General features: G+C 41.8%; 1 protein-coding gene across 2 annotated transcripts in view; it reads right to left on the reverse strand.

Annotated features, from left to right (window-relative positions):
• Nucleotides 1-24,365, reverse strand: part of vwa8 (von Willebrand factor A domain containing 8) — a 402,749-nt gene that overhangs the window by 276,739 nt on the left and 101,645 nt on the right. For both annotated transcript variants that reach the window (XM_068040239.1, XM_068040240.1), the window contains 5 exons: nucleotides 18,874-19,038; nucleotides 17,718-17,767; nucleotides 10,604-10,712; nucleotides 10,419-10,523; nucleotides 5,900-6,028 (listed from right to left, as the gene is read on the reverse strand). In XM_068040239.1, coding sequence (XP_067896340.1) covers nucleotides 5,900-6,028; nucleotides 10,419-10,523; nucleotides 10,604-10,712; nucleotides 17,718-17,767; nucleotides 18,874-19,038 — 558 coding nt within the window. The remainder of the gene's footprint in view (nucleotides 1-5,899; nucleotides 6,029-10,418; nucleotides 10,524-10,603; nucleotides 10,713-17,717; nucleotides 17,768-18,873; nucleotides 19,039-24,365) is intronic.

Here is a 24,365-nt window from a genome sequence, read left to right on the forward strand (position 1 = left end):
AGTGGCATCTCACTATTCGACTCTGGGATACCTCAACAATCCGGAAAATACTACCAGATGTTACAACCCAGTTATTTTATTATTCCTAAGAAACTGCTGTAAAGTCAATATTTCCATTTTCCCCAGTTAACCGTTGGCAATTGAATATATGTGTGTGCATGAGGGTTAGGAAGATTAAGAAGTTATAAAATCTTTTCATACATATAGATTGTTATGACAAAGGCGGGAGTAATGCACTGTTATTTCTGTCCCACTACCCCACAGCACATTAGTAAAGTTTCCCACCTACCTGAAATTAGCCTAATTAAACACAGTATTTACTCCCCAGAATAAAGCACACCAACCCTCTTTAAACAACAAATTAACTATTTATTACTAAACCAATTTTAAATGATTGAGGCAAGTCTATATGTATGAACAGATTTTATAACTTTTTATTCTTCCAAATCCTCATGCACACACATACACTCAAATCCCAACCGTTAACCGGTCTTTAAAGGACATTTTAAATTAGAACAGTTTCTTAGGAATAAATAAATAACAGGGTTGTCAGTTTTAGTAGTATTTCCCAGTTCGATGAGGCATCCCAGAGTCGAATAGTTAGATAAAACTCTATGTCTCTCCAGGTAAAATTAGTGAACAGTTTGTGGTGGGTAGTCGTCTGCAGCAGGTGTCACACAGATCTCCCAGCAAAAGGTGCAGCAACAGGTCTACTTGGATTTCTAAGTAGCAGTCCAACAGCAGAAACTTTCCTGAGGTTTCAGGATCTTTCAAACACACAAAAAGGCAACTGGACTCATTTTTGAGGCAGACAGTTTCCAGAGACTGAAGACAACAGGAACCTTTTCACCCTTAACAATGCAAGGCTTCCTATCAGCAAAGGAGCCTTTCTCCAAATCAGTGATTCTCCAGAGTGTTGCAACTCCTCTTCCTGGATCTCCCCTCTCTCTTCAGGCATAAACAGCAACAAGGGTTTTAGCTCCCATACCTTAGATTTTCAATTCCTTCAAAGTTCAGAAGAAATTCAAATTTTACTTAATACAGGCATTATTCCTCAAGAGAAGGAGCTTTCTGGGCTGTATTCTTATCCAGTTTATAGCAGTAAACTGGTCTTCTACTTTCTTTCAGAGTGGTCTCTTTCTCTGGTCTCCAAACAGGTTCTAGCCAAAACTCGTTTCTTCTCGCAAAAAAGAAACAAAAACTCCCCAGCAGCCAGTCATTGTGACAGACATTTCTCTCTGCTGAGTGGCTTGGAAAAATAGATTGCCTTGCAATTGCCCCACCCAGTTCAGCATTCGCTGTTCTCAGAGAAATCCTTTTCTCAATCTTAAAGGCACAGAGACAACTTTTGTGACAAGATTCATCTCATTATCATTTAAAACTTGGTTTATTGATAAATAGTTAATTTTATTGTTGTTTAAAGAAACCTGGTTTGGTATACTTTATTCTGGGAAGAAATAGTGTTTAATTTGGCTATTTTTCCAGTAGGTGGGAAACTTTACCAATATGCTGTGACCTGTGGAGTAGTCGGACTGAATTAACAGGGTATTACTCCCGCTTTGGTCGTAACATATTCCAAGCCACAATATCACTTAAGGGCCCAAGGAATACGAAATTGCCAAGCAACATTTTCCAAAAAAAGTCTTCAGAAATAGCTGCATACCATCCCAATCATTGATTTAAGAACACCAAGGAACTAAAGGGAAATTCATTGGCTGGGGTTACACAATTTCACAACAGTGTTTCCATAGGAACAGATGTCAGATTTTACCTCCTTTGCTCTGATGAGGCCATTGAAGTTGACAAAGTTCAACTCCAACAGCTCAAAATTGGACAATTAGCATTTCTGGTGGCTCCAAAGCTGTAGACCTGGAACAATAGGCTATAATTAAGAAATCAACTCGTAGACCTCTCAAACCCGAGGCAAAAGTGGAGAAGAAACCTTCATGAGCTCTCTTTCTTTACTCTAACCCACAAATGTGTATTTCCTCTCAACAACTCCCCAAGCTTCAAGACAGTTACAGAAGTCATGAAGTGACAACCATGGAGTGTGCATTGGCTGGTCTGAAGAGGCTAGTGAACACCAAATATAGGATTAATCAGCAGGTCTGGCAGCATCTGTGGAGAAAGAAGCAAAGTTAACCTTTCAGGTCAGTGACCCTTCTTCAGAACTAGCAGATCACTGACCTGAAACGTTAACTCTGCTTCTCTCTCTACAGATGCTGCCAGACCTGCTGAGTATTTCTAGCATTTCTTGTTTTTATTTCAGATTTCCAGCATCTGCAGTATTTTGCTTTTATTATAAATATAGGACATGGTTCTCCCAGATGAAAATGTCACTGCACATGAAACCTTTAATGTGTCTGATCTCTGGAGCTGATTTAAGCTTGGTTGCATTTTATGCAGAGTTGAGACTTTAATCTGTTGCTGCGTTTAAATAAAATGCGGTTTCCTTACTCAACTACAGTAAAGCTCTCCATCCAAAGTTAACAAAAAATATATTTCTTTTGCAACAAATAATCCAGTGACTAAACAGGTACACTTTTCAATATGTAAATCAGGTTGAAATTTTAGCCTTTAACTAGTTAATCGCATGTGGCCTTGCACACAGTAAGTAAAAACGTGTGGAGTTAGAAGGCAGGGGACAAGTGGATCATATGTACAGGCACTGTTCTATCTCCATTTTAAAGTCATGGATACTTTGATTTTACTATATGATCTCCCATGGCATTGCTCACTGTAAACTACAGAATTTGTTACTTTATAACAAAAGGGGTGTTTCAGCCACATAGGAAAAATGTCTGAGCTGCTGATTTAAGACAGTAAATAAGCCAAATTCTAATTTAATTAAACAGCATTTTCAGTGTTTTACTGGTGCTTTGGGGTTGAATTTCACAACTCTGTCCATTATTCTGCACATTTATCCAAGTATTTAATTTTTATTGCTTACCATTTTAATGCTGAGAAACATAGAAAAATGATCTGCAAGATTTAGCAACTGAGTGTACAACTGGTATAACCTGTGCTGGGCAGGTATAATGGAATTTACAAGCACTCAGAGGGCTGGATTTAATGGGACTTCTGGACAGGGACTAATAGGCAGGGGACCCCAAAGAATTGTGGCGGGTGGCGGAGGGCCCATCGCCTACCCATCATACCACAATTAAGTTGGGGGTGGGAAAGGCCAATGACGGCATTCCTGCCCAGAGGCCATTTGAGACTCCTGAAAGGCTTGTCAGCCAATTACAGGCTTCTTCCCGCTGCTGCTGGAATTAAGACAGCAGTGGGTGAGGGGGGGGAAGCCTCCTCCAAGCAGGAAGATCACCCAGTAAAATGAGATGACCTCCCTGTGGACTTGGGGTAGGCGGCCCTCCTCTGTGGGCAATCTGTGGCTCATGGTGGATCCCTGGCAGAAAACAACCTACGTTCCTGAACCCCCTCCTCCTGCACACGATGACCACCCGCCCCACCACCCCCTACCCTATCGCCAGGACCTGCTGGACTGGCCCCAATGACCCTGCCTCACTTACCTGGGATCTGCGTCTCCAGCACTGGGCCTGGTTCCAAGGCCTGGCGCAGTACCAGCAGTGGCCCCTGCTCCCATGGCGCTGCCAATACTACTAAGCAGCCAGCCCTCTTATTAGCTGGCAGTTCTTGGAGACGGGATTCCTGTCTTTAAAGGGATGGGGATCCTGAAGCCGGGCTGTTAATTGCCTGGGCGCCATTAAATAGTGCCCGGCGGGGCTCCGAATGGTGGATGCTGGTTCCCACCGCCTTTTTGGCTGGCGCCAGGAACCCCGCTAGCTCCATTAAATACAGCCCAGAGACAGGTTTCTGCTTTGGCAGCACTAAGGGATGGGTCCTTGTGTTTGATAGAGGTGGGTTGAGAATCCTTGTGTCTCACAGGACTACAATGGGGCATGAGTTGCAGTTCATGGGTTCAGTCTTTTGATACGGCATCATTGTGGAAGAGGACCTGAGGCTTGGCAGAACTAGGGGATGAATGTAAGGTTGAATGATTTACTGGTGGAAACTTGGTATGTGCCAGTAGTGAGGGAGGAATAGGACATGTACTGAGTAGCATTGGTTGTGGGGAGGGGAGGAATTCCATGTCTTACAACAGTGGTTTGTGACATTCTAAGGGATCTCTGTAAACATCCATCTTTGTCTGCCTCTCACATTCAGTCAATCTATCTGCCTGACTACGCATCTCTCTCAGCTGTAAAAAAAATTATGAAATTAGAAAATCTCAACATAACAGAAGTAATTCGAGCTTTCAAAATTCAAGTCACTTATTCATTTATTTGAAAATTAAACTAAATGAAGGCATCTCTTTCCCAGTCAATTGTTATTAATTAGAATATTAGGTGATAATTAGAGGCATTTTGTTTCAAACCATTTTATGAAAAGCCAACTTTATTACAACAAATACACTCATTCTCTGAGCTTACTATTGTTTGCAAAGTTTATACAACACAAAATATCTACAATGCGGAACTGGCAATTTTCCTATTTTCTCACTTGCATTCATACAAAGAAAAACTCAATACAAATTTTCCCTGAATCAAGAATTTGAAATTTATTCCTCTAGTTTTCCTTTAAATAAGTTGAATAATTTTTTCTGCAGAAACTGTTAGAATATTCCATAAGTACACAGACTGAACAGTGTTGATACATCCTGAGAACTTCTGCACATTGCACAATGGGAAAAGGTTGACACAAGCGTGACAAAAACCTACGAGAAGGTCAATTTGTACAAATGGGAAGTTTTTGCAGAGGTAATATTTTTAATTCATTATAGATGGCTATTTCAACAAACAATGCAGATAAACAGGTTGCTTTTGATTTATGGGCAGTGCCTGATCCAAATCGGAGGATTCCTCAGTACAGTACATTAAAATGGAATATAAACTGGAATGGAAGATAACATTAAACTGAAATATAAATTCCAGCTTCAGTGACTGACTTATTTCATCTAGCTTCAGTAGTTAATGCAGTTGTCAATATTTGCCAAGTATTGAGCAAGCTTCAACTTAAATTGCAAGTAATTGATGAAACAATTTAAATGAAGGGTCTGGCGTGTGTTACTAGATCTGGCAAAAAACTGAAATAATGAAGTCCACTTTATTTAATTCTATCAAAGCAAATTTCACTGAATTTAGATTACTTTTAACGCTGCTCAACAAATGAAGGTAAATTCCTTGCAAAGGGAGTGTGGCCTAGAGTAAATGTTGTAACACGGTAGCCTGATTCTCCAATACATGCTCCCTGTAAACCCAACCTCCTACTAGGAGGGCAGGATCAGCGGATTAATCCATGCAGTCTTCCAACCATGGAGAACTTAAAGGATAATACTGCACATAACTGCATTCATGCCATCACTCTATTAATAGACCAATTTCACAGATGCAGTGCAGTCAAATTACGCTGCTCTTTGCACAACAACAACAGAGAGGCCAACTAACAGTAACATCCAATTTACTCAGGTAAAAAGTTGTAGTCATAAACTAGCTCTATCGGCTAACAAGCCCAACCTTTATAGCAGTACAAAGCTGCACAAACATTCAAACAGAAAGCCTCTATAAGGAATCAAACATATATTTATTTGGTCTATAGATCACCCTCCAGTATATTAATATGACTTCCCTGTAGTTATATTCTTTGTAAAAAAAAAAACTGAAAAAAGCAGTGGTGCTCAGTAAAGCTAATCTACAATTGCTATCATAAAAAAGCTGAACATTAAACAGAAAACAAATTCAAAAAATATCAAAGAATTGGGGACTGCCGACTATAGAAAGTTCTTTCACAAACACCAAGAGCCAGTGAAAAGGTTAAAAATATTTTTTGGAAATAAAATCTTCAATGTCATATGTACCATCACTGAAAGAGAATTCATTACCTGAAAGGACACTTCTTTGTCACCAATTTGAACAGTGGCTTTGGCCTGTGAAGGCTGTCCATTGATTTCTTTTATACCATTAACTGCCTTTGGGATTGAGGAACTTGCAGAGCCCAGCAACTCAAATGTCTACAACAAACAGAATTTTAACTTAATGATTGCAAAGAAAGTGGTGCATCGCAATATCAACATCAAATTCACAATTTAAATGGCATTTCATTACCAGGGCACCTCTGTAGCACTGATCAAAGGTGTATCCCAAGAAAACTCCAAATTATGAAAAATTACCAGGACACTAATCCTGCAAGGTGCTCTAAAAGCTCAGCCTGGAGTTAACACGTTGATGCCAGGTGATGTGTAAGCAAAAGTTGTTTTGGGAACTCTGGTCCCAAAGAGACAGGTTACATATCACTCGGTTAGCATTCAGGGCTAGGCAGAGCTGAGAGGCAACAGGTGAAACTACCTCACACCCACTGGTAATCAGCCAAAGGGACCACTGGCAAAGGTTTGGGAGCAGGCGACACAGCACAGACAGGAATCCTTGCTAATGTATGATAAAGAGACACAGGGATAGATGATAAAACACACACACACGCACTCCTGGTGGAGTGGGATCTAATTCCTGACAATATGTAGTCAACATACTAAATGTAAAGCAATACAAAGTACTGACACCGTCACTTCAGAGGGGAACTATAGCACAGGGATTTGTGTGCTTAATTCATCAATTTTAGAATGGCAAACTAGTGTGTTGAAGGAGATTGATATGGTATACAGTCTACACACTATAACATTACTGGGAACAGATCTGTTTGGGAATCAATTATCAGGTTAATTATGTATTCATTTAAAAAAAAATCAATCTCTAAACAGAACAATCCCAGTGATAGTAATTTGATCCCATAGCACCCCTGTTCATTTATTCCTCTGAAGTGGATGAATAAAAGGGTCCATGGATGGGTCTGTTGACAAGTATTATCTTGCTTCTGATTTAGGAAGTTGTAGTTTCAAGCTCCACTCCTTTCATCTTTCAGGCCTTTCATCTGTTATCCAGGCTGGCACTTCAGTGCAATATGAAGGGAATGCTGTATTGTCAGAGGTGCCGTCTTTCAGACAAGGCTCAGCAATGAGATGACTGACCAGATAACTTTTATGATGCTGTTAGTTGAGGCATGAAAAGTTGATGGACTGGTAGACCTCCATGCTTCACTTTGAATAGCAGCATGGAATTTTCTCCGCCCACTCAACCAACAGCATCATAAAAGTCATCTGGTCAGTCATCTGATTGCTGATTCTGGGACCATGCTGTATAGGTGTACCAGGTAGAATAGCCAAAGTAAGATTTGCTTAATACAAAATATTTACAAACATATATTAAAGATTGACTCTGTGATGGTTGCAATAATACAAGGTCAGGCTTGAAGATGGGAGACATTACTTCATTAACCATCCAAAAGAATATATAAGAAATGCAGTAGGTATATAGAAAATCAGTCAAAAAGACTGTAGGGCAGTAACCTTGCATGAATAGGCTTGTGTTATGGACATGCTGGAAAGAGGATAAGACTTTGAAGGTTACAGTGAACTGATGAGCTCTCGTGTGTGCAATGGCACAGTAGTTAGCACCGCAGCCTCACAGCTCCAGTGACCCAGGTTCGGTTCTGGGTACTGCCTGTGCGGAGTTTGCAAGTTCTCCCTGTGACCGCATGGGTTTCCACCGGGAGCTCCAGTTTCCTCCCGCAGCCAAAGACTTGCAGGTTGATAGGTAAATTGGTCATTGTAAATTGCCCCTAGTATAGGTAAGTGGTAGGAGAATTAAGGGAAGGTGGCGATGTGGTAGGGAATATGAGATTAATGCAGGATTAGTATAAATGGGTGGTTGATGGTCGGCACAGACTCGGTGGGCCAAAGGGCCTGTTTCAGTGCTGTAGCTCTCTATGACTCTATGATTCTATAATAAATAACCTAAGATATTAATTAGCCTGCACAACAAATGATAGCTAAACTATTAAATGAGCTTATGCATATACCCAGAACATAAAGACATATTATACCTACATTTGTCCTATGTAATTAAACCTATAGAAGCTACAATACATTAGAACTCCTCGGGGACTTTGACCCAGTCTTGCTGAGCATAAGCAGGCAAAATGACAAACTTGCAACCACCTGAGGATTCCTTGCTGTGTGAGCTATAATCAGTAATTGCATGTCACTAATGTTTCTGGGACCTTGCTGGGCACAAATTAGCTACCTGTTTATCTACATTGCAACGGTGACTAATTAATTGGCTGTGCAGCACACTGTGATGTTCCAAGATGTGAAATGTGCTGTACAAATGCAAGTCTTTCTTGTTTCTTCTTCTACAATAACTTTCATTTGTTTAATATTTGAGTAAGTTATTTGGCAGGCACTTATTTAAGAGTTAGCAATGACAGTTTCCAGTATCTACACATAGGATAAGGCTAAATTCAACAATCCCACACTCCTATGAAGCAGCCATACCAGAAGGGAGCAGGGGATGGAGAATCACTATAACTGTGTTGCTGTCCCATCTTTAATCCATGTTTTGTTCAAGCACAGTATCACTGCGTGCTGAATTCACCCTAACAATGCATTAATTATGCCCTTTTGCACATTCTCTATTTCATCCCCCCACCATTGGTAGCCTGCTGTCAACTGCCTAGCCCCCAAGTTCTGGAATTCCCTCCCTAAACCTTTCTACCTTGCTTTCTTCCTTATGTCACTCCTTAAAACCTACCTCTTTGACCAAGCTTTTGGTCACTTGTCCTAATATCTCCTTATGTGGTTGGGTATCAAAATGTGTTTGTTAATGCTCCTGTGAAGCACCTTGGGATGTTTCACAATGTTAAAGAGACTATTATAAATGCAAATTGTTGCTGTTACATCTCATACTGTGCTTAGGTTACTAAGCAGCATTGTATTATGACTTTACAATACATAGAAGCTACATTGTGTATCAGCCAGAAAAATAAATCCAAGTATAATTGCTTGCAACACGTTTAATTCAGTGACACTAATAAAGCCTGCTTTTCATTACCGTCCTATAGCAAAAAACAACTGAAGCCAGTCAAAAAGAAAACAATCACAAACAACAGGCCTCCATACTCAGGGATGTGTTCCAACGCAATAATTTATTGCAGGTTTAGAATCATAGAATGGCTACAGGACAGGAGGCAGCCATTCGGCCCATGGAATCAGTGCCAGCACTCTGCAAGAACAATTCAGCGAGTTCCACTTCCCCAGCCTTCCTCTTAGCCCTGAAAATGTTTTCCCGTTAGGTGCTTACCCAATTCCCCTTTGAAAGCCTCTCAGATTGTGCATTCCAGATCATGACCACTTGCTGCATCAAATAGCTTTTCCTTGTTTCTTTTGCCAATCACCTTAAATCTGTGCCCTCTGATTCTGTCAATGGGAATGGTTTCTCGCTAGCTACTCTGTCTGGACCCCTCATGATGTGTCATTGGTGAACTACTGATATAATCTCAACTGCTTAACATGCTTTTGGTTTGTAGCATGCTCTAGATTGGTACGTATTTTCACATCCATAGCAATGTCACACATTTCAGTTTACTGGTTACGTCAAGACAGATGAGAACACAAATACACCTGGAAAAAAGAAATACAAAAAGTGTTTGCACTTATATAGCACCTTTCATGGCCTCAGCCAAAGTGCTCCACCGTCAATTAAATAGTTTGACGTAGTTTTGATTCTAATATAAGGAACCTTGCAGCTAATTTATGCACAAACAATGAGCTCATAATCAGGTGATCCGTTTTAGTGATATTGATTGAGGGATAAATATTGACCAGGAAATCAGGGAGAATTCCCCTACTCTTCTTCAAATCAGTGGCATGAGATCTTTTACTCTCCATCTGAAAGACAGCAAGCAATGAGTTGATTCCAATGGTAGTCACTCTGCCAGTACTTGCTATTACTAGGGTATATACTTTTCTTGGGGTTACTTTTAAGTATGTCCGTTTTCTTGGAATACTTTACTTTTCTCTTTTTTTCTCCACTCCAGTGAAATTTGCAAGGCAATATCTCGACTGATGTCACTCTTGAACTGGTCACTGGGCCATATGCAAGAAATACTCAGGCTCATTTATCCTTTCCTTTCACTGCCCAGGGAACTGTAGTTACAAACCCATATCGTACCGCTGTGTGACACAGCACGTTAGAGCACGGGATAACTTCTGCGAATAAGAAAGTTTATATTAACAACAGAAACTTTTTTTTTGAATTTAAATATGTGCACTTGAATTATGTGGCGGCCGGTTAAATTTCGATCACGGTACAAAGTACTTTTTAATCAGAGGTGCACTCCCATGACATCGTCTGCAGTACAGCTGCGATGTTTAGCTGCTAATCTGGCCTGTCCCTTTAAGGGACAGTTCAGTTTCTCCCTGTGGAGAGTTGGCCTAAATGGGCAATCAGAGTAAACAGTAAACTGATCACGATAACAAGAGCTTCACTTTCACAATGGTTCCTACTTACTTTCAATACGTCCTCCACTCCAGTTCTACCTTCTTTCCCAAGCATTAAATCATACGGATAAAGTCTGTGGAGCAGTTGCTGGGCAGACAACGTGGGAAACACATCCTGGTCAGAGAACAGCACGTTAATTCAACTGTCTGCAGAATTAAAACTCATTCCATTGCTCTGCTATCGGTTATACATACCATGATTTTAATGACAGCTGGTAAGTTATCCACAGGGAACTCAGGCAGACCAAGAGTTGTGGACTCTTGAGAGCAGAGGGTCGTTGCAAAGGATAACATCTGAGATACTCTGGTAAAGCAGTAAGAATACTTTTGTCATTAAGCTGCAGGATATACCAACCACTGTAAGTTTTCATTTCCTTAGACAGCTGATAGTCTATTTTAGTTTTCAGTAAAATTTGGAAAATTAAACTCCCATTCTGCTGAAATAACACAACATTCCAAGTTGCAAAAGTTTTTTCTCCCCATAGTCTGAAGTGAGGGTAAATTTCAAACTAACACTCCGGGCACAGAACATTATGCAACGGGAGCAGGTATTCAGATTTCAAGCGTGGAACTCAATGCGCCCAACACGATTTTCTGTACTGATTGATAACCAGGCACTGACCTCAATGCCTGAACTCCTAACACACATTCCTGATTCACAGAGTTCATAATACCTCCCGTAAATTTCCTACACTCCATGAAGTAAATGGGCACACAAACAAAAGGAAAGAAATACAAGAGCTAAATACACCCTGAAATTAAGTTCACCCAATGTTCTCCAAGCACACTGAAAACTGCACAATAGATAAACAACTTTCACTATGTAACAGCTTTAACCTAAAAAAACATGGCAAGAAGCTTCACCGAGAGAAAATGAAAAGGAATGGATGCAGAGCCAAGGTAGCAGAGGTAAGAGAAGTGGCTGAATACTTGGTCAAAGAGCTGGAGGTTGTCAAGTTGGAAAGGGAAGTGGAGAGACTGAGGAGTAGTCTGTAACCAACTCCAGCCCTACATCCTCTGTGTTCCCCTCATTCCATGTGCTGTCTGAGCTCCACTCACTTGCCATTCTGTGATCCTGCCCCCAGTCCTGTGCTCATCCCCACAGCCTCTGACTCCCTGAGGAGCCTGGGCCCGTTACTGGCATTCACTTCTTACCTTGCAACAGCATGGAAACTATCTTGGGAAAAACCTATCAGTTAAGTTTTTATTTCACTCTTTGAGTGACAAGTATCCCCCACCCACAATTGGTTCAGGGGAAACCACAACTTAATCACGCAGGTAGCATAGGGTTACCAACCCTCCAGGATTGGCCTAGAGTCACTGGAATTAAAGATTAATCTTCAGCAGACTGCTGCAAGCAACCCAGGAGAAAAATTATACAATCATTAAAAAATTGTGCGTGTTTTCTTTAAATGTTTTTGTTTACCAGTTATAAAAATATTGGAGCTAGGAATAAAGATTGTTTGGTTGAAAATCAAGAATCACCCAACCAGGTAATGAAGAGTCTATTTGCTTTCCGATTGGTTTGGAAAGGCGATGCACCATGAGGATAGATGTGTTGTGCGACCAATGGCAAAAGCACAAGGGGAGGGCAGGTGGAGGTGGTGGGGGGATGTCATATGGTGACACAACCAGGAATATGTCCAACCAGAATTGGCAACCCCAGCAGCATGAAGATGCAGACAGGTGGGGCTGCACTCAGTCCACTACCTCTTCACCATATAAAGTTCCAGAATCTGAAGGAACACTGAAACTAACTGACCCTCTAACACCAACTACCAGATTCAGGACCTGCAGGAATAGACGTGTGAGGATTGTGGTGTGCAGAGGATCTGCATCATTTGAAGAATTAAGATCCTACCCAAGCAGGATCGATGCTTCCCTCATGCCAGGGTGAAGAAAGTCATGCAGTGGCTGGAAAAACTTCAAGTACGGTGGGAGGAACAACCAGTGATCAAGGCGCACAACACAGGGAGTGTGGAGATCCTAAAGTCAGGTTTTCAGCAGACAGACACTAGATTAAAGAAAAGGATCTCTCGAGTAGCAACCTCTGGAGTACCATCAATACCACAATGGGGGGTATAGGCAGAAGCAGATTAGACACGGTGCAGGAAGAAAGGGTTCTGTTTTTTGGGACTTTGGCGTGAAGTATGAGACAGGGGGAGGCTACACAAATAGTACAGCATTCACCTGAACCTTAATGATATCAGTATATTGGCAGAGAAGGTAAACAACAGTGGGGGTCAATTTAAAGTAGAATGGCAAGGGCAAGGATAGTTTGAAGACCAGGAAACAGCATAGAATTGAATCAATAGCGAGAATGTTAGAAGTAGAGAATTTAAATGAGGTCAGAAATCAGGAGTGTAAATGCTGGGAAGAACAGCATCAAGGGGTGAACGCAAGTGTTTCAAAATAAGATAGAGATGTAAGGAGCATTAAGATTAATTTGATGATCAGGAATTCTGTGCCAGTGAGAAGCATAATGAGAGCATTCTGAAGGCAGCATTCCCTCAGCAACTCCCTGGTCCACTCCTCTACCATCCGCTTGCCTTCCCAAGGCATCTCCTATACAGGCGCAGGATGCAATACCTGCCCTTGTACCTCCTCCCTCCCACCGTCCAGGGCCCCAAATGCTCCTCCCAGGTGAAACAGTGATTTACTTATACATCTTTCACTTTAGTACATTGGGTCTCTTCTACATCGGAGAGACTAAACACAGATCGGATGACCGCTTTGTGAACACCTCCATTCAGTTTGCAAGCCTGACTCCAAGCTTCCAGTCACTTGTAAAAATTAGAGTATGAGAGAAAGCTAGCTAGAAAAATAAAGACAGATAGTAAGAGTTTCTCTAGATATTTTAAAAAGAAAAGAGTTAACAAAGTGAGTGTTGGTCCTATAGAAAGTGAGTCTGGAGAATTAATAATGGATAATGAGATGGCAGATGAATTGAACAGATATTTTGCATCAGTCTTCACTATTGAGGATACAAGTAACATCCCAGTATTAGCTGTAAGTCAAGAAATGGAAGGGAGGAACTCAAAAAAATTACAATCACCAGGGAAGTGGTACTGAACAAATTGTGGGAGCTGCGGGCTGACAAGTCCCCGGGTCCTGATAGACTTCATCCTAGGGTATCAGAAGAAGCGGCTAGTGAGATAGATGATGCGTTAGTTTTAATTTTCCAAAATTCCCTAGATTCAGGGAAGGTTCTGTTAGATTGGAAAATAGCGAATGTAACTCCTTTATTCAAAAAGGGAGGGAGACAGAAAGCAGTAAACTATAGGCTTAACATCTGTCTTAAGGAAAATGTTAGAAGCTATTATTATAGACGCTATAGCAGGGCATTTTGAAAAATTCAAGGTAATCAGGCAGAGTCAACATGCTTTTGTGAAAGGGAAATCATGTTTAACCAATTTATTGGAGTTCCTTGAGGGAGTTACATGTGCTGTGGATGAAAGGGAACCGGTGGATGCATTGTACTTAGATTTCCAGAAGGCATTTGATAAGGTGCCACATCAAAGGTTATTGCAAAAAGTAAAAGCTCATGGTGTGGGGGGGGGTAACATATTGGCATGGAAAGAAGATTTGCAAGCTAGCAGGAAACAGAGAGTATGCATAAATGGGTCATTTTATGGTTGGCAAGATGTAATGAGTGGTGTGCCACAGGGATCAGTGCTGGGGCCTCAACTTCTTACAATTTATATAAATGACTTAAATGAAGGGACCGAAGGTATGGTTGCTAAATTTGTTGATGACACAAAGATAGGTAGGAAAGTAACTTGTGAAGAGGACATAAGTGGGCTACAAAGGGATATAGATAGGTTAAGTGAGTGGGCAAAGACATGGCAAATGGAGTATAATGTGGGAAAGTGGGAAATTGCCCATCTTGGCAGGGAGAATAAAAAAGCATATTACCTAAATGGTGAGAGATTGCAGAGCTCCGAGATGCAGAGGGATCTGGGTGTCCTAGTGCACGAATCGCATAAGGCTAGTATGCAGGTACAGCACGTAATTAGAAAAGATAATAGAATGTTATCGTTTATCGCAAAGTGAATTGAATACAAAAGTAGGGGGGTTATGCTTCAGCTATATAGAGCATTGGTGAGACCACATCTGGAGTATTGTGTACAGTATTGGTCTCCTTATTTAAGGAAGGATATAAATGCGTTGGCGGCAGTTCAAAGAAGGTTTATTAGACTACCTGGAATGGGCGGGCAATCTTACGAGGAAAGATTGGACAGGCAACGCTTGTATCCGCTGGAATTTAGAAGTGTAAGAGGCGACTTGATTGAAACATATAAGATTCTGAGGGGTCTTGACAGGGTGGATGTGGAAAGGATGTTTCCCCTTGTGGGAGAATCTAGAACCGGGGTCACTGTTTAAAAATAAGGGTCGCTCATTTAAGACAGAGATGAGGAGAATTTTTTTCTCTCAGAGGATTGAGAGTCTTTGGAATTCTCTTCCTCAAAAGGCAGTGGAAGCAAAGTCTTTGCATATTTTTAAGTCAGAGGTAGATAGATTCTTGATAAGCAAGGGGTGAAAGGTTATCAGGGGTAGGTTGGAATGTGGAGTAATCAGTTCAGCCATGAACTTACTGAATGGCGGAGCAGGCTCGAAGGGCTGAGTGGCCTACTCCTGCTCCTAATTCGTATGTTGGTATGTCATTTTAATTCTCCACTCCACTCCCACTCTGAATTCTCTGTCCTTGGCCTCCTACACTGTTTCCCTGAAACTCAGCGTAAGCTCGAGGACAGCATCTCACCTTTCGATTTGGCAATTGCAACCTTCTGGACCCATCACTGATTCCAACAATTATCGATCATGAACACTGCTCCCTCTTTTTGTTTCTTTTTTTGGGTTTGTTTTTGGATGGCAGTTGTTGGCAATGATTCTGCATTCTCCCATTAACAGCTCATCTAGACATGTTTTGCTTGTCCATTACCATTTCTCTTTCGCCTTGCACTATCACCTTTTTTGTCCTTTAATCTCTCCTACTTACTCATCGACTTACCCTTTTGTTCTTTCGCCCCTTTCCATGCCTCCGTACTTGCTTATAAACAGTTACATCTCTAACTTTCTTCCGTTCAAATGAAAGGTCATTGACCAGAAATGTTAATTCTGTTTCTCTCTGCACAGCTGCTGTCTGATCTGCTGAGAATTTCCAGTATATTCTGTTTTTATTTCAGATTTCCAGCAACCACAGTCTTTTGCTTTTGTGTAGGCTAGGATGAGATTGTCTTAGGCCAGTGGAACCAAATGGTTTGTTTGTGTGCTGTAACTTTGCTGCAATTCTACATAATTCTGAGCACTAATTTTGTACTTATGTTCACAGAAGAAGACCCTGATTCTTTCCCAAAAAGTGAGAGCTAGTTTTCTGTGGAAACAAATGGGAAATTTTAATGATAGCAATTGCTACTGATCAGGAACTCAAAGCCATAAGGACCCAGCTTGTACACAAAGGCACGTCAGGAAATGGGCAATGAAATTAGTCATGTGTTTACAGGAATCTTTATGGAGGCATGGGAACCAGAAGCTTTACCAAAGGCTTGGAGAGAAGGGAATAAAACATCTCACATGGGTTGCAGGTAAAATGTTAGAGGCCTATCCTCAATAGCGATATTGTGAAAAAGCTAAAGGTGTTAAGTCATCACAGCAAGACAGCACGCTTTATGGGTGGGGATGATACTGGATAAACCTGCTAGAGTGCTTTGAGGATGTGTGAAAGCTGATCTTTAAAGGCAACTCCATGGACACTGTATATCTAGACTTCATCAGTGCCCCAATGGAGGCTCATCCATCAGGTAGCAAAGAATGGACTAGGTGGGCAGTTAATAAAGGAAATTGGCAACTAGTTTCATCCAGAGAGACTGGGTGTTTGTGCATGGAGCTGTGTTGGGAGTGGCAGGAAGCAACTATTTGGATGCCCAGGGAATCAGTGCTGGGACCTTTGCTACACACATCTGTATCAGTGATTCAAACGTGGGGACATATCTATTGTCATGCAGGCCCCCATCTGCCAAGAATGAGGCATATTAATTTTACCACATGGACATTAAATTTCAAATTGTTGCTGGGAGGAAGAGAAGGCCTGTTACAACAGGTTGCCAAGCCCCTGGCTGGAAGGACATTTTTGCATATTAACAGACACTTCTTGGAACAAAGGACCATTCCCTGACCCACCCAGTACACAAAGCCAGAAGTGGTTATACCAGTCATGTGACGACCCTGCTGGCCAACTTGGGGAGTTTTAAATTGTACAGACAGTGTTTGAACTGGGAGAAAGCTCTTTGCTCCTGGATTGAAAAGACCTCCTCTGCTCCCATCTCTTTCTCACGGAACTGAAATCCACTGAAGACACATGAACCCCAAGAGAGAAAAGTCTCCTACAGCGAACAAGGTTTAAGAAGATTACCAGGCCCCAACAAAAAGCAAGATCAACCTACAAAAGGACTCTACTGTGAGCTCGAAGAACCGTAACAAAAACTCTTCAGATATTGCCTCAAACTTTTCCACTTTATTTTTCTTCTGCTCTTTTTTGTCTCTATTTGCATGTGCGTATCGCATATGCATGCTAGCGTGGGCGCATCATGTATAGAGAATCATAGAGAGATACAGCACTGAAAAAGGCCCTTCGGCCCACCAAGTCTGTGCCGACCAACAACCACCCATTTATACTAATCCTACATTAATCCCACATTCCCTTACATCCCCACCTTCCCTCAATTCTCTTACCACCTACCTATACTATGGGCAATTTACAATGGCCAATTTACCTATCAACCTGCAAGTCTTTGGCTATGGGAGGAAACCGGAGCACCCGGTGGAAACCCACGCGGTCACAGTATCCATAGGCGTCAACTGAATTAGAGTCTAAGTTTAATAAGAGTTCACCTTTCTTCTTTAAATCTAAGAAAGCCTGTCTGTGCTCATTTATTTGCCATATAATTGGAAAGTGGTGAACAAGGATTCACCAAGGGGGAGCTAAAACACAGTGTATTTAAAAATAAAACCCTCTTACAGTAAGACCAGGTGAAGTCTGAAAGGGAACCCAAGACCTCTTTCTCACCTGGTCGTAACACTATGAAAATTCAAAAAGCACACGGTCTAGGAAGGTTGAAGAGAAAACAGGCAGGCAGTGAAACACTTGGGGAATAAAATTGGGGAGGAAGAAACAACAGCAAGCACACAAATAGCGAGAGACAACTGAGAGGGGAAAAAAGAAACATACCGAGCCCTACTAACAGGCTTTCCCATCTGGTTTGTGTCTTTGTGCCCACTTAATAGATAAGATATCATTGAACAGCCATACCTTTCAGAGGGTACATTTGGTCCGATAGCATACAAGACTGCCAACTGGTCCTGGCAAAGTAGTAAAAATTAACATCAATAAAGCGAAAAGGAGTGAAGAATAGAACAGCATTCTGCTGGCTGACTCAGAGTTCCTTCAAACTGCAAATTCCAACTCCCGTCATATTTTCTCCTTTGCAATCCCCTGGTCCTAAAGCCAGTGACTCATGCAAGGGAATGGTTTATAGCATGGTTTTCCAACATCTTGAAGTTGGGCGCCACATATATGTGTCAAAAACAGCAACTGAATCTCACAAAGTTGTGCAGAGATTTAAGGCCCAATGCACTGAAAAGTCAAACAGTCCCAACAACTCATCCCCCATTACAAATATCTTCTGCCACTCTTCCACATGCTAAATTAGAGGGCCCATAAACATAAATTAAGACTGCCCTCTTCTGACCCCCAACCCCACTCCAGTACACCAAAAGCAAGACACTCTCGTACGTGAAAAGGTGCTAGGACCCCATAAGCAATACATCAATACTGGCCACAGGTACCAGATACTAGTAAAAAGCAAGACTCCACAACACAAAAACTGTCCCCTCTTCTCATCTACTAAACTTCCACCCTGCTCTGCCCCATCTTCAGTTCCCCCGTTCTCTCCCCATCTCACTTTCTCCCATTCTTACTTCCATCTTTCTCACCCCCATCTTCACTCTCACCCTCCATCCTTGCTTCTCTTTTTCATCCTCACTCTCATCCTTCTCCCCTCCCACCCTCACCCCCATCCTTGTCCTGCCCAAAAACTTAAACTGGTAAGGGTTTAGCGTCAGTCTTTCCCCAGGTCGGAGGACAGATAGGTGCAGATAGGCTGCTCCTGAATCGATCCAAGTTCATCAAACAGGGAGTAGTGTTTTCTAATTCTCCAAGATCAGGAAGTTTAGAGAGCTACAGCTGAACTGTTCAATGCTTCTTCTCATAAAAAAGTGTACGAAACCGATTTCAATTAGTTATGAAGCATATATTGCATTACAAGAATCCATTCCACCACTAAATAATTAAATTAAGATCAAGATCACAGTGGCATCATTCCTAACTGTGCATAATAAAGAAACCACAACAGGTTTGCATTAAGATAGCCATTGATACCACTATCACACGGGTAGGTTAAGATTACCTTAAAAGGCAGGCAATAAATGTCTCTGGCCTGAAATCTTGAACGAAGTGGAGGATCCAGATGGTTTCCAGGATACCTTGGGACTGGTAGACCCAGGGCTATAACCCTGAAGTCCTCACTAACCCGCACAATCTTCCACGCATCCAGCTCCTCCCTCGTATGTTCCTATATGAAAAGCAGAACGGTAACTACAGGTCAAAGTAGCACCACAACAAGACTGCTGGAAATTCAAAGCAAGTCAGTCAGCTACTTAAAGAAAGGAACAGGTTCCTGTGGCTTGGCAATAGTATTTGATCTCTGAGCCAGAAAGTTGTAGGATCACAGCCCATTCTTGCACATGAGCATGTAATCTGCACAAGTAAATCAATGCTGTGGTGAGGGAGTGCTGCATTATGAGAGGGGCTACCCTTTGAATGATACCTTAAATTGAGACCCCATTTGCCTGTTTAGCAGCTCAGGTCAACACAAAAATCCCATGGCACAATTAAAAGAACAGGGAGTTCCCCCAGGTGTCCTAGCCAACATTCCTCCCCCAACCAACACCACTAAAAACAAATTGTTCAACTTACTGATTGTGATGTGCACAAAATGGTGGACACATTTGCCTGCAGTGACTGTAGTTCAAAGTGACTTACTATATATGAAATGCTCTGAGACATGAGGCACTACACAAAACCAATCTTCGTCATCTGCTTCTCCACCTCTCTCTCCTCCCTGAAGACTTCTTAAAACCTACCCTTTTGATCAAGATTTTGATCACCCCTTCTAATCCCTCCATCTTTGGTTAAGCAGCCATTTTCCTCACACCTCTTTGGGATACCACTCAACATTAAATGTGCCATTTAAATGGAAGGTGCTGAGTTGAACCTGTCATAGTAAAGAAGGCAGCTCACCTTATAGGGTTGATGAAAACTGTTATGGCCACATGGCGAGGGTTGTGGGTGATCCCCACTGGTCAACTCCCAACTGACCACAGCAAGTGTTTTTGTTATTAGGCTTTAACACCTGTGTGTTTTATTTATCAAATAAACAGACAGTGATAGGTTTTCTTGTAGGTCGAAAACAGAAGATTAACTATTTATTGAGAAATATTCATTATCCCGAAATTGTCACAACCACACGCACATTCACTCGCATACACACATGCAAGAAGAGACAGAGAGAGGGTAAAAGGGGTAAGTGGTTTGAAGTGAGGTAGTTTTTTCGGGGTTGACGGTAAACTGTTGAATCTTCTCGGTGGTCAATTTCTTTTTAAAGCTGCAGGCCTAGGCTGTCTGGAGATTTCTCTGATGGTCGAAATTTCAGTCTGAAGACAGGGGATCACTTTCAGCTCTCTGCTGCACAAGTTGTGTAGAAATCACAGCAGGGGCTCCTTCTTTTGGCTTGCAGGATTTCTCCCAGCTGGACAGGCTTTCATGATGTTTGTCCTGGGTCTCTCCCTCTTTCTCCAAAGAGCTACTTTTAAGGTCAAAATGGTCTCACATCTTGCCTCTGTTGGGAGACATAGATCTACCTCCCTGTGGTGACTGACAACGGCCCAAAATGTGGCTACTTCAAACCTTCTTTGTTTCAGAAGAATCCATTCAATTCATAAATATCTCTTGGTGGGTTCAGGATGGGTGTAATTGCCTCCTAACTTAGTGTTACGACCCGCTGAGCAAGGTGTCTAAGGGTCCCTCGCAGCCTTCACCTGGTCTCACCATAACAGGGTTTAAATTTTAAACACATGGTGTTTTTAGCTCCCCCTTAGTGAATCCTTGTTCATCGCTTTCCAATTATAAGGCAAAGAAATCAGCACAAACAGGCTTTCTTAGGTTTAAAGAAGAAAAGTTGAATTTTATTAAACTCTAATTCAGTTAACACTTACGGAAGCATGACGCACCCCATGCTAGCATGCATACACGATACACACATGCAAATAGAGACAAAAAAGAGAAGAAAAATAAAGTGGAAAAGTTTGAGGCAATATCTGAAGAGTCATTGTTATGATCTTGTTTTTCATTGGGGCCCAGTATTCTTCTTAAACCTTGTTTGCTGTAAGAGACTTTTCTCTCTTGGGGTTCATGTGTCTTCAGTGGATTCAGAGGCTGGTGAGAAAGAGATGGGAGCAGACAGGAGAGAGATCTTCTCAGTCTAGGAGCAAGCAGACATTAAGTTCAAACTCTCTGTGGCCAGTTCAAAAGAAAACCCTGGAACAGCCAGGTGGTCTAACCAGTCCTGGCCCTTGAATGCACTTCCTCACCTTCAATGTTTGTTAGTATATAAATGTGTTTTTCCAGCCACGGCTGATCTGTTTAACAAGTCATTTCCTCGCTCCAACAGGAGTTAAAAATCAATACTCATGACAAAATTGATGTATCTCATTCTTAGCAGGCGGCAGCCTAGCATGACATTAGAATTTATCCTTTTGTCCTTGCCAGGCAGTAAGACAGTTTGAATATAGTTTGACATTCAGTGGCCATTTTGAAGTACATTGTCCACTTTTTAATGGAAAAGTCCATTTTTATAACTCTTCAATTAGAGTTCTGTATTATCAATCGCTGCACTTCGCATGAGCATGACAAAGAAAGGAGTGACAACCCAAGGAAAAGGTCAAGAGTACAGATATGTTGTGCACAAAAAAGCAGCAAAAGTATTAAATAAACTTTCATGTGCTGGAAAGGGGCCTAAAGTCAGTATGTCTTACTGTAAAAAGATATTGAAAGAAAAAGACGATATAGATGGGCTGGTAAAATGGGGGGAGCAGTGGCAAATGGAATTTAATCCTGAGAAGTGTGAGGTGATGCATTTTGGGAGGACTAACAAGGCAAGGGAATATACAATGGATGGTAGGACACTAGGAAGTACAGAAGGTCAGAGGGCCCTTGGTGTACTTGTCCATAGATCACTGAAGGCAGCAGCACAGGTAGATAAGGTGGTTAGGACGGCATATGGGATACTTGCCTTTATTAGCCGAGGCATAGAATATAAAAGAGCAGGGAGGTTATGATGAAGCTGTATAAAACGCTAGTTAGGCCACAGCTGGAGTACTGTGTACAGTTCTGGGCACCACACTATAGGAAAGATGTGATTGCACTGGAGACGGTGCAGAGGAGATTCATCAGGATGTTGCCTGTGCTGGAGCATTTCAGCTATGAAGAGAGATTGAAAAGGCCATGGTTGTTTTCCCTAAAGCAAAGAAGGCTGAGGGGGGACCTGATTGAGGTATACAAAATTATGAGGAACAGTGATAGATCAGATAGTAAGAAACTTTTTCCCTTAGCAGCGGGGTCAATAACCAGCAGGCATAGATTTAAGGTAAGGGGCAGGAGGTTTAGAAGGGATTTGAGGAAAAATCTTATCGCCCAGAGGGTGGTAGGAATCTGGAACGCAATGCCTGAAGAGGTGGTAGAGGCAGGAACCATCACAACATTTAAGAAGTATTTAGATGAGCACTTGAAACGCCATAGCATACAAGGCTATGGGCCAAGTGCTGGAAAATGTGATTAGAATAGGTAGGTGCTTGATGGCCGGCACAGACATGATGGGCCGAAGGGCCTGTTTCTGTGCCGTATGACTCTAAAAGTGTGAGTTAACAGTGTGACAAAACAGAATGGAAAATAGTGGGATATGATTGTAAACGTTGCCTCCCTTGATCTTCCTGTTGGAATCTCCCACTCACATTGCACTGACAGTCATCAAGTGTCTGAGGTTTGGCATGAGTGGAACAAACTTTCACCAAGCAATCACCTTGTGATTTCAGCTGTGATGGCTTAGCTGAGTGAAAGCAAAGAAGGGTGCAACAGAACTAAGTAAGATAAGCCAGAGAAAGAGAAGGAGGAAATAAATATGCAAAGCGAAGAAAAAACTTAGAGAAACAGAAGTAAGGAGCAGAAATGGTGAAGCTTTGCTTGTGGAGCCTTGTCAGATATTAACATTGGTTAGAAAGAGCACTCGAACATTGTAGCCCCAGTTCTGTGCTACATGCTTTCTTCTAGGAGGGCTCTGCAGAGCCTTACAATTCCACCCGAGTAAACATTCAAGACAAAAATATACTGACTGAAAGAGCTCCAGTTCTTGTTCTCAGTAAATTGCACGTGCAAGGTTGTTGCAATTCAGTAAATTACACGCATGACCCTGATGCTGTTCATTAATAAGTGCTTGCAATAACCCATCACATTCTAAAAGCAAATAAATATAAAAAGATAACAAGCAGAACAGGGATTCAGTTTTGTAAGTTCAGTTTTTGAAAGCATCCAAATCAATGCAATTTTTTTTATTAACTCATGGGACGTGGGCAAGGCCAGCATTTATTGCCCATTACTAACTGTCCTTGAAAAGTGATGAGCCACCTTCTTGAACCATGAGGTCCCTGAGGTGGTGGCACCCCCAGAGATCTGTTAGAAAGGGAGTTCCAGGATTTTGACCCAGCAACAATGAAGGAACGCCAAAATATTTCTACGTCAGGGTGGTGCGTGACATGGAGGGGAATTTGCAGGTGGTGGTGTTCCCTTGCGCCTGCTGCTCTTGTCCTTCTAAGCAGTAGAGGTCGCGTGTTTGGAAGATGCAGACGAAGGAGTGGCTGGGTAAATGATGATCAGTCCTGATGTGACACTGGACTTGTAAATCTGCCAGTTGAATATTAAACTTGAGCATTATACATTTGAAAGAAACACTAATTTCAGATGAATATGGACATGATTAAGGAACAGAATCCAAATGATCAAACCACTTCCCATGATACCAAATCTGCTGGTCCAAGCATAAATAGTCCTCTAAATACCATTTTATTTTCAATTTCACACTGCACAGAACATTCCCCATCCATCATCCAACTTCAGTTGTGGTATAGCAGCACAGTATCGAAGCTAAACCCACTTTCCATGTAAAATTAAATTAAATTGCTGACTAAACGGCTGATTTCCAAATTGGAAACCCTGATGCAAGTGCAGCATTTTTCACTCGACATAGGGATGCAAAATGAGGCAGCTGCCCAATATGAACACCCATATCTGGCCGGCCAGTCAGCCAATTCCTCAAAAAACGACTACAGGGCCTATAGCAGTCAGAACCAAGCAACCCACCTGCAGGTTGAGCTGTGGTGTGAGTGGTGGCAGACCCTGCCCAAAAAGACAGACTGAGCAGAAATCACTAAAAACTAGTGGACAGGTACAAAAATTAATTCAAGAGGCTATTAGAATATTGGCCTTTATCTCAAAGAAGTTGGAATGCAAAAGGGTGGAAGTGATTTTACACCAGTGCAGAGCTCTGCTTAGACTGCATCTGGAATTGTGTGTTCAGTTCTGGGGATGGGAGTTCAGGAAGAACATACTGGCCTTGGAGGGGGTGCAGCACAGATTCACCAGAGCTGCACCAAGGCTAAAAGGAATAAATTATGGAATACTAGGCGTGCATATTAAGAGATGATCTAATTAACATCCTTCGGATGATTCAAGGATTTGACAGGGTAGATAGAGAGAAGCTTATTTCCTCTGGTCGAGGAGTCCAGAGCA

The sequence above is a fragment of the Heterodontus francisci genome, chromosome 10 (genome assembly GCF_036365525.1).
Source record: "Heterodontus francisci isolate sHetFra1 chromosome 10, sHetFra1.hap1, whole genome shotgun sequence".
Lineage (NCBI taxonomy): Eukaryota > Metazoa > Chordata > Chondrichthyes > Heterodontiformes > Heterodontidae > Heterodontus > Heterodontus francisci.